This window comes from Myotis daubentonii, chromosome 3 (assembly GCF_963259705.1).
Source record: "Myotis daubentonii chromosome 3, mMyoDau2.1, whole genome shotgun sequence".
NCBI classification, from domain to species: Eukaryota; Metazoa; Chordata; class Mammalia; order Chiroptera; family Vespertilionidae; genus Myotis; species Myotis daubentonii.
Genome location: NC_081842.1, coordinates 203,696,881 through 203,707,745, shown reverse-complemented (window position 1 = coordinate 203,707,745; position 10,865 = coordinate 203,696,881). Strand labels below are relative to the sequence as shown.

The following is a 10,865-nucleotide window of genomic DNA, read 5'->3' as shown; positions in this document are numbered from 1 at the left end:
ATTTCCTCATCAGAATCCTTCCCTGGACCTGTGAACTCCCTGAGGGAGGGGCCAAGGGGCTTGGTTCCTGTGTGTGTCCCCACAGCCCCTGCGTCTCACACACAGGCACACATTTCCTTAGTTCCTTCCTTTCTTGTTTAAAAGTAAATTGGTCGTTGTGCTCCCCATGGGGGGTGGGGGGGGGCATAAAAAACCCCATGCATGTTCCCACTAAGGGAGAGAGGTGCCAGACCTGGCTCAGAGCAGGTTCTCCGCACACAACATTTGGGGTAACTGCTTAAAAGTCCACACTTTCCAGTTAGTAAGTCTGGACCCAGGGCTCCCTCTGGTGGCAGAGGGAGGCCTTACATTTGAGCCCCAGGCAAGCTGGGAGGGAAGACGTCAGCCTGGATGTAGGGTGACCAAGGCAGGTGAAGGAATTCTCACCCCACTCCCAAGTACCAAGTGCACAGAGACGAGGCTACCCAGGAGGATATTAGAAAACAACTCATGTTACACAACAACAATAGCAACAAACACTTATAAAAACATTTCATCCCGGAGAAAGCCTCCAGGCCTGGGAGGGTGGGGTGTCAAAGCACATGAACAGTCCAGATCTGGGAAACCCTGTCCTTGGTCGGCTCCCACAGCACCACATGGTCCCGGTCGTAGCCCCGGCCACCTGGGGAGGAGCAAGAGATGGGGAGGTAGATGGTCAGAGCAAGCTGGGGACTCCGCTGCCCGCAGGTGCCGTCTCCCGCACACATCCCCACCTTACCCTTCACATCCAGGATCCGACCTTCAAACATCTGGCTGCAGATGTGGCCCAAGTCGTTGATGCTCCATGTCTGACGGGGCAGGCGGCTCTCGGCCCACAGCACCACCTTGGAGCCTGCGCTGGGGGGCCCAATCACCTGCAGGCTCATGGTGGGGGCCACCTGAGGCCCCAGGAGGTCATCAGGCACTGCTCCTCTCCACAGGGACCCCACCAGAGAAAGACACCCCGGCACACCCCGCTTTAAATCCTTATGGATTGTGACCCTGGGCAAATCTCTCAATCCTCCGAAACGTTGGTTTCCTTGGAGATGGGAATCCCTGATGCTGGTTGTTGTGAGGGTGAGAAATCATAAAAGGGCTGGACAAATACTCATTCCTCCAGGAAACCTTCCACGACTGACTCCCCAAACACAGGCTTTAGCATCAGACGAGCCTCCACAGACACACTGATGGGCTGTGTGACTTCCAGCCACTTACTTAAATTCTCTGTACTCAGCTTTCCTACCCTGTAAAACGGATGGTAAAATACAAGCTGCCCATAGTACTCTTTAAGGCAGTGGTTCTCAACCTTCTGGCCCTTTAAATACAGTTCCTCATGTGGTGACCCAACCATAAAATTATTTTCGTGGCTACTTCATAACTGTCATGTTGCTACTGTTATGAATCGTCATGTCAATATCTGATATGCAGGATGGTCTTAGGCGACCCCTGTGAAAGGGTCATGCGACCGCCAAAGGGGTCGCGACCCACAGGTTGAGAACCGCTGCTCTAAGGATTAAAGAGGTGTGCATGTGAGGGCTTCGCATGGCACCTGGTACACAGAGTTCCCTTTCATTCCGACTCAAAGACAAACCCTTTTAATAGCCTGTAAGGACCTGCACTCCCATACCCTTTCTGATACCATCTGCTACTCCTTTCTCCACTCACTTCACTCTAGTCATTCAGGCGGCCTTGCTGGTCCTAGAAAATGCCAGGCACGTTCCTACCTCAGGGCCTTTGCACTTACAGTTCCCTCTACTAGGAACACTCTTCCCTCAGGTACCTGCATGGCTGCCTGCTTCGAACGTCATCGTCCCAGAAAGGGCTCTCCTTGTCAGAGCTGCCAATATTTCCTATTCCTTTTACTCATTTATTTTTTTCTCTATTGCAGCAATTTTCAACCAGTGTGTCACAAGATTAAAGCATGCAATACCTGACTATTTGGTCAGGGGCACTGACCTCTTTTCCCTTAGGCTGTCAAATAAAAAATGACAAAGCCAACACAGCAATAACCATCTGGTGTGAATGCCCTGCCTTAAACCATAAATATATAGATCATATAATAGAGTTGCATCTTATTGGTCAGGCCACATAATTAGGTTGCCTTCGATTGGCCAATTCTTGATACCAGAAACCCTTATATACAAGTATAGGCACCTGTGTTGTTGTTTTTTTAAAAGTCACTTTGGAGCAAAAAGGATAGGTAATTACTATTATTATTATTTGTTGGTAAATCAATCAAAATGATATCTATTTTTTGTCAGATCAGCAAAACATATTTTTTGGTGTGCCACAGAATTTTAGTAATCAGCTTATGCTGTGCCATGAGATGAAAAGGTTGAAAATCGCTGTTCTGTTGCATCCTCTAAGGTGCTAAAATCTTTTACTCATTTAAGTTGTTTCTGCCACTCCCCACGAGGATGTACGCTTCAGGAGGGCAAGCGTCGTTTCTGTGTTCTCAACGCTGTATTCCCAGCACCGAGAACAAGGCCTGGTACGTAATAGGTGCTCAGGAAATGTTTGTGGAGTGAATCTATCGTTATTACTAGGATCCAAGTTCTGTCACAGGACATCAGAGCTGGGAAGTCCCTTAGAAGCATCTGGTTCAATGCCCTTGTTTTGCAGATGAGGGACCGAGGCCCAGAGAAGAGGATAAATTGCCCAGGGGTGGATGCACAGCCTGCATTCTCCACTCCCCAGGGTCTTGGTGTCTGAGTGTGTGTCTCTCCGACCCCAGGTGGGTCCTGTTACGGACTGGGCTGGCACTCCCCACGGTGAGTCTGTGAATGCCGGGGCCCTGGTGTCCTTGTCTCAGCCACCAAACCAGTACCTGGTTCTTCAGCAGCCCATCTTCGTAGTACCAGATGCAGCTACCTCCAGCTCCAGGTTCAGCAACCACCACACGGCCCGCCTTCATGTCTTCCACGTGGTCTGGCACTGCCAGGAACCCCTCCAGTGCCACATTCCAGAGGCGGAAATAAGCCCGGCGCTGGGGAGTGGAGGGGGCTGAGAGTCAGGGCTCCCGGGGCAGAGATGCTCCCCCTGGGCTCCCGACACCCATAATTCTGGACCCTCCAGTATCCCAACCGCCAAAGCCCTCATTCCTGCCCCTAAACCACCCTTGGCCCTCCTTTAAGTCTCCCCTTGTTTCCCACACAAAATCCAAAGCCCCATCCGGAGCACACATCCACACCCATACAGTCCCATGTCCACAGATACCCACAGACGTGTGCAGAGGGACACGCTGGCGGATACACCCAAGGTCCACGTGGTTGCCCAGAAGTTTGCAGCAGAGACAAACACACAGATACTCAGAGCCATGCAGACTCACACATCCTAACCGATGCACGGGTCCCCCAGCCTACTCCGCACCAGGCACCGTGTTTGCTAACAGGATGGATGCATGTAGGTATTCAGAAGTGCACACACGCCCCCACTAAAGAGGAACCGTGGGCGGCAGACACTGCCCTGTCAGTTATCAGGTCAGGCTCTGCCTCAAATCGGGGTGGGGGGGGACCTCGGATATTGGTGATGGCCGTGACAGTAATAAGAATCACAGCCAGTGTCGCTGGGTGTTTACCCACTCAAGCACTGCACTAAGGACTTAACGTACATTATTTTTCTTCAGTCCTCAAACCAACTCCATCGTATGTCTGACCCCCATTTGAAAGATGAGGAAACTGAGGTCCATGGAAGTACAGTACTTGCCCAAGACTGCAGAGCAAATCCTTGCCCACTCCTCTGGGCCTTTCTTTCCCCGCCTGTAAAATGCGGGCGTTGGAGAGAGTCTCCGGATTTCTTCTAGCACTGGCGTTCTAAGAGTCTGAATGTGGGGACCACACAATATCCACGCACAAAGACACACGCTCTCTCAACAGTGCCACAGTCATAAACACACACACCACAGGTCACCGACACAGACACACGGACACGAATGACTGCACAGACACAGAAACACCCTCAGACAGCACATGCACACACACACAGAACCCAGCGCCCTGCCTCCGCATTAACGCACATGTAAGAAATCAGACACATGGCCAGACCTGTGGAATCAGTGCTGCCCAAAGAGTGAGGTGTGCTTACTACGTGAGATAATTTTTAGTCCTACATGGATAAACTTATGGTTAAAAATTTAATGGCAGCCCTAGCTGGTTTGGCCCAGTGGATAGAGCTTCAGCCAGCAGACTAAAGGGTCCTGGGTTCGACTCCAGTCAAGGGCACATGTCCAGGTTGCGGGCTCAATCCCCAGTTGGGGGCGTACAGGAGGCAGCCGACCAATGATTCTTTCTCATCATTGATGTTTCTATCTCTCTCTCCCCTCTCCCTTCCTCTCTGAAATCAATAAAAATATATTCTAAAAAAAAAAATTTGGTCCTAGCTGGTTTTTGGCTCAGCGGATAGAGCGTCGGCCTGCAGACTGAAGGGTCTCAGGTTCGATTCCGGTCAAGGGCATGTACCTGGGTTGCGGGCACATCCCCAGTAGGGGGCGTGCAAGAGGCAGCTGAATCGATGTTTCTAATTCTCTATTCCTCTCCCTCTCTGTAAAAAATCAATAAAATATATTAAAAAAAAATTTAATGGCAGTAAAAAAAATTTTTAGTGGTAATGTGTTTATTATGTTTCCTATTAATGAAAAATCATCCATCCACATTAAACTCATGATTTTATGACTATTATTTCTTAGGATAAGGATAGAGTAGGAAAAAATGGTGCTGATTTAGAAAAAAAAATATTAAGTAGATAATAGTTCAAGAGGAAGGACGATGTGGCGAAATTGTGACAAAAGCACACAAACGCTGAGTGTGGGAAATACACAGATAGACACACCCCCAGACAGGCCGTCATGGACACACTCAACCTGACGTGCTACCCACCTGCTTGATGGGGTAGAGGGAGCCCACCCTCTGAGTCCCGCTGTAGGTCAGCCAGTTTGTGATCTCGCAACTGCCCACCAGCCACTGGCGGCCCCGGAAGTCGCTGTGTTCACACAGCACCCAGCTGGGCCCAGCAAGTGCCAGAGACAGACAGACAGACAGACAGACAGAAAGGGGGAGGAGAAGGCACGAATGTCAGAACTTTCTCCACCTCCCTTTCTCTGCTGCTGGGACTCCTCTGCCTGGGGTTAGGGTCCCGAGGTGAGAGAGGGAGGCTGGGAAGTAGAATGAGGTTTCTTCCCCCGAATCAATGACCCTCCTCAATCCACCTCTCCCTGCCTCCTGGCTGGGAGGGAGCCCACCCTCTGAGTCCCCTCAGGGAAGAAACCTGGAACCAGCCTTCACTTACTAACAGCCCCCAACCCTCTGTGCCTCCCCACAACCCACTCACGTGCCCCCCTGGATCCGCACGGACAGCACGTGGTTGTTGAAACCCTCGGCTTGGAGACTCCGCACCTCTCCATTGAGCTCAATCTCCTTCCCTTCGAAGCACTCCAGTCCATACAGAAAAATGGAGGGCTCTGAAAAGTGCTGGGGGTCCAGGGCATTGGGAAAGGCTGAAACCATGGCAGCCCTGGCCCCAGGCTCAGCCCCTTGACTCCCAGATGGGTACTCAGGCCGTCTTCCCTCTGGAGCTGCACCCCACAGAGCTCCTGGCTCCTGCACACTGCTGGACGCTCAGATACAGCGTGTGCCAGACTAGGCCCCCCAATGCCCCTCGGCCCTTCTCCCCAGCAAATGGCACGTCTAAGAATAGTATACTAATAATACTGTTAATTATAGTAGTTCTCATATATTTGAGGCTTATCCCAGATTCTGTGCTAGGCACTTTACCTGATCTCATTCTAACTTCTCAACAACCCTACAAGGTAGGAGCTGTTATCATCCCTGCTTAGCAGGGGGGAAACTGAGGCTGGAGAAGATTAAACCCCGAAGCTGGGCTTCAGAACCAGGACTATCTGCCTTCAGAGCCCAGATAGTAGTTGTAAAGAACTCGGACTCAGGAGCTGGGCTGCCTCAGGGGGAAGCTGGCTCTGCCGTTACCAGCTGTGTGACCTGGAGCAAGTCACATGACCTCTGTGTGCCTCAGTTTTCACTCTGGAAAAGGGAGATGGGAATAGTAACAAACCGTATAGGGTTGTGGTGAGGACTGAATGCTTTAGTATATAGTATATGGAGAACCTTTAAAAAATTATATATATATATATATATATATATATATATATATATATATATATATATATATATATAATTTCAGAGAGGAAGGGAGAAAAAGATATAGAAACATCAATGATGAGAGAGAATCATTGATCAGCTGCCTCCTGCACAGCCCACACTGGGGATCGAGCCCACAACCTGGGCATGTGCCCTGATTGGGAATCGAACCGCGACTCCCTTGTCCATAGGTTGACGCTCAACCACTGAGCCATGCCGGCCGGCTGAAAAGCCTTTTTGTAAAAGCCGGGAGCATGGGCTTTGAGCATGGTGTGTGTTCAGTAAACCTCAGCTGCTCGGCTCGTGCTGCCCCTGCTGGCCCACCCAGGGCTGGTCACCAAGTCCTACAGACGAGCTCTTTAATGGGGCCTGGGTCACTTCTCTCCATCTGGCCTGGGACATCGTGACTTATTCTGGCTTACTGTCGTGACCCACCCCTGTCTTATAACAGTATTACACTGTCTTAACCCCACTGCCTTGACCCACCCTTCTGCTCCCCGCACGACAGCAGAGCCATCTTGTGACCCTGGGTTTCCTGAAGGTGGGACTGTGCGCGAGTTATGTCGTTGTTCCCAGGACCTATCTGGGCAGGCACTCGATAAATCTCTAGTAAGCTGAACTGGCTTTGAAGCCCTGGGGTGAGGGGGACCTGGGGAAGTTCTGAGGAAGACAGGATCCAAGCCCCAACAGCCCACTGCAGTGAGAAGAGGCCTGGGACACCCCCAGAAGCACCCCCTCTGCCTCAGGGACTGCCTGGAACTGAACAGGGGTACTCACCAGGGGCACCTTCCTGAGGGAGCCCAGGGCTGCAGAGGCCAGACAGCCCATGGCTGCGAGAGTGGGGAACTCGCCCTCGGAGAGAATGTGCTGGTCGCCCTCAAAGTTGTTCTCATCAAACAGGATCCAGCTGGGGAAGGGGAGGTGGGACATGAGTAGGTGGGGATTTGAGCCTGCCCAGGCCAGAGACACGCAGAGAGGAAGCAGGCTTGATCGTGACTCCCTGGCCCCGGGGAAGCCAAGGACGAACAGGCACGGCAGCAGCAGTGACTAAGGTCAGACTTTAAAAGGGACTGGCTGCAGGTACGCTGCCCCTAAGAAGGGGAAGTTGGTAACATCAAGCAAAACCATATATACAATTAGTCAGTAATCTTATCTCGTGGAACCAATCCAAGGACCCCCTCCAAAAACATAAAATGACACGTGCAAACACGACCACTCATTACAGCACTGTTTGCAATGGCAAAAAGTGGAGGCACCCCAAATGCCCATCAGTAGGGGACTGGTTGAATACACTAAGAATGTGGAGTAGAGCCCTAGCCAGTTTGGCTCAGTGGATAGAGCGTCAGCCTATGGACTGAAGGGTCCCAGGTTCAATTCCGGTCAAGGGCACATGCGGACTTAATCCCCAGTGTGGGGCATGTGGGGGCAGCCAATCAATGATTCTCTCTCATCATTGATGTTTCTCTCTCTCTCCCTCTTCCTCCCTGAAATCAATTTTTAAAAAAGAAAAGAATGTGGAGTATAATATAGCAGTAAAAAGGAGTGAGGATGATCTCTTAAAGATATATAAAGTGATTTAGAAAGTTTTACGTAAATTTATGAATGTATATTTACTTATATCTTCAAAATGAAACAATGAATGAGTAAACTAAACACCCAAAATAATCGTCTATAGGGGAGGGAGGGGGAAAGGTGGCAGGGACAGAGACAGAAGCTGATGTCTTTTTTTTTGTTCTTGTGTTTTGTTTTGTTTTTAAATATATTTTATTGATTTTTTTACAGAGAGGAAGGGAGAGGGACAGAGAATCAGAAACATCAATGAGAGAGAAACATCGATCAGCTGCCTCCTGCACATCCCTCACTGGGGACGTGCCCACAACCAAGGTACATGCCCCCGACCGGAATTGAACCTGGGACCCTTCAGTCCGCAGGCCGATGCTCTATCCACTGAGCCAAACCGGTCAGGGCTGTTCTTGTTGTTTTTTAAAGATATTTAAATGTAGCCCGGCCTGTGTCGCTCAGCGGTTGAACGTGGAACCAAGAGGCCATCAGTCAGGGTACATGCCCAGGTTGCGGGCTCATCCCCTGTGTGGGGCAGGCAGGAGGCAGCTGATTGATGAAGTTTCTCTCTCGTTGATGTTTCTGTCTCTCTATCCCACTCCCTTCCGCTCTCTCTAAAAAATCAATAAAATATTTTTTTTTAAATATATTTTATTGATTTTTTCACAGAGAGGAAGGGAGAGGGATAGAGAGCTAGAAACATCGATGAGAGAGACACATCAATCAGCTGCCTCCTGCACACCCCCCACTGGGGATGAGCCCGCAACCAAGGTACATGCCCCTGACCAGAATCGAACCCGGGACCCTTCAGTCCACAGGCCGACGCTCTATCCACTGAGCCAAACCAGTCAGGGCGATAAAATATATTTTTAAGAAGATATTTAAATATATATTTATTAATTTCAGAGAGAAAGGACAGGAACACTGTAAATATGTTGTGTAATTAAAAACAGAATTAAATAAAAATGAAAAATATTCCTAAAGATTAAAATAAATATAAAATAAATGAACCTAACTTTATATCAGAAAATCCACACATGATTTCAGATGTCCTAAAAATACAATATTTTGTACATGCCGAATGGGATACAGGTGAATGTCCTGAGGACAAAAAGAACCACATAGAAACCTCCAACAGCATTCACTGTTTTTCACTGTTAGTAGTAATATTAATATTATAATTTAAAAACATTTAGCATGCAGATTTTGGTCTCTAAATAGTATTTCCTACTGAAAGGAGCCAGAGCTCCTTGGGAAATGGCTGATTCCAAATTGGGGGAGGGGGAGGAAGGCAAAATTGCCCTGGAGCATCTTATTGTATCAGAAAATCAAGGAAGTTATTTTTAAAAAAACTATCGGGATCATATGAAAAGAACCCAGGAGACCATTTGTAGGGGTTCCCGTTGGCCAGAAATAGAACAATTTTAGCACACAAAAGAACAGTGACTCCAATGGATTGAAGTGTTTCAAATACATAAAAATCCATGAGTTCACAGCGATACTTTAAAAAAAAAAATCTTCATTGGTCATCTTTGGAGGTTGCTAGGACACCAATTCAGAAATTATTCTGAAAATTTATCAAGAGTAAGGGGCGAACATCAAACTGCCTTTTTTTGTATAGGTAAACAAATAGATGAAAAGGGAAATTCTTTGTATTCCAGCTAAAATATGTAGAAAGCATAACAAAAATTAGAAAATCATCATTTGGCCCTAACTGGTTTGGTTCAGTGGTTAGAGCACTGGCCCACGGACTGAAGGGTCTCGGGTTCAATTGCAGTAAAGGGCACATACCTCAGTTGGAGGCTAGATCCCCTCTGGGGCTCGTGCAGGAGGCAACCAATTGATGTGTCTCTCTCACATGATGTTCCTCTCTCTGTCTTTCGCCCTCTCCTCCACTCTCCCTAAAAATCAACGGGGGTGGGGGAGGATATATCCTAGGATGAGGATTAACAAAAAGGAAAAAGAAAATCATCTTTTTGTAACTTCTAAAGAAGTAGTGGATCTCATCAATGGATACTAAAACCATTAGGTGAATGGGAAATGGGAAATCTTATGATGATGGGAATCTTAATATCTTTACAAGTGGGATAAGCAGCCCTAGCCAGTTTGGCTCAGTGGATAGAACATCAGGCTGCGGCCTGAAGGGTCCAGAGCTCAATTCCCATGAGGGGTATGTACCTCGGTTGCGGGCTCCTCCCCAGTCTGGGCCCTGGTCAAGGCTTGTACAGGAGGCAACCAATCGATGTGAGAGAAACACATCGATGTTTCTCTCTATCTTTCCCTCTCCCACTCTCAGGTGAGAATTTAGAAGAAAAAAAAAAGTGGGACAAGCAGACACAGGTCTCCTGATGCTATGCAATGAGAAGTACACAATGCCATCTAACATCCTCAGTCTCATCAAGCCTCCCTATCTGCCAGTTTACAGGAAATGTGCGGCACAGAGGAACAAGTTAAAAGACACCCCGAGGAAGCAATCAGCCAAATACAGATGATAGGAAACATATAGGGCACATTACGGGTTTTTTTCAAACAAATAAATGGTATAAAACAAAATGAAGAGCAGGGGGGCTTGTTATACACTAGAGACCAAATTGACCCAATGCAATGTGTGGATCTTGTTTGGATCCTGAGAAAAACAAACCAAGTTTAAAAAGCATTGTTTGAGACGACAGGAGAAATTTAAACATGGACCGGGTATTAGATATTAATTATTGTTAATTTTATTAGAAGCTATAATAACTTGTGGTTATATGTGTGTATGAGGGAGGGGTCCTTTCTTATTAGAGATACATGTGGAAGTATTTACCTGTGAAATTTTATGTTGGGCCTGGAATTTTAAATACCCTACTAAAAAATAAAAAAAGGCAGAAGGATGGATGAAACAAGATTGGGGTTCTTTATACTATGCTAACTAGTAGTTTTACATTTCCATTAAAACTTCATTTTGCTTTGTTGAAGACTGAATGCTTTGGGACAGAATAGCTAATTTTAAGGAAGTCAGAGTAAGGACATCATCCTATATAATAAAAGCCTAATATGCTAAGTGTCCAGTTGTCCGTTCAACCAATCAAAGCGTAATATGCTAACAATATACTAAGGCCATCCAACCACTTGCTATGATGTGCACTGACCACCAGG

At 47.8% G+C, this 10,865-nt stretch overlaps 1 protein-coding gene across 4 annotated transcripts in view; it reads right to left on the bottom strand.

Moving 5' to 3' along the window:
- Positions 1-473: 473 nt before the first annotated feature.
- Positions 474-10,865, bottom strand: part of CRYBG2 (crystallin beta-gamma domain containing 2) — a 31,983-nt gene continuing 21,591 nt past the window's right edge. The window contains exons 17-22 of one of the 4 annotated variants that reach the window (XM_059690691.1): positions 6,945-7,074; positions 5,344-5,483; positions 4,893-5,016; positions 2,846-3,004; positions 758-917; positions 474-661 (exon numbers count right to left, since the gene is read on the bottom strand). In XM_059690691.1, the coding sequence (XP_059546674.1) occupies positions 573-661; positions 758-917; positions 2,846-3,004; positions 4,893-5,016; positions 5,344-5,483; positions 6,945-7,074 (802 nt within the window). In that variant the 3' untranslated portion in view covers positions 474-572. Of the gene's footprint in view, positions 662-757; positions 918-2,845; positions 3,005-3,628; positions 3,777-4,892; positions 5,017-5,343; positions 5,484-6,944; positions 7,075-10,865 lie in introns of those variants that run through there. The other 3 variants (XM_059690692.1, XM_059690694.1, XM_059690695.1) reach the window with 3 other exon arrangements.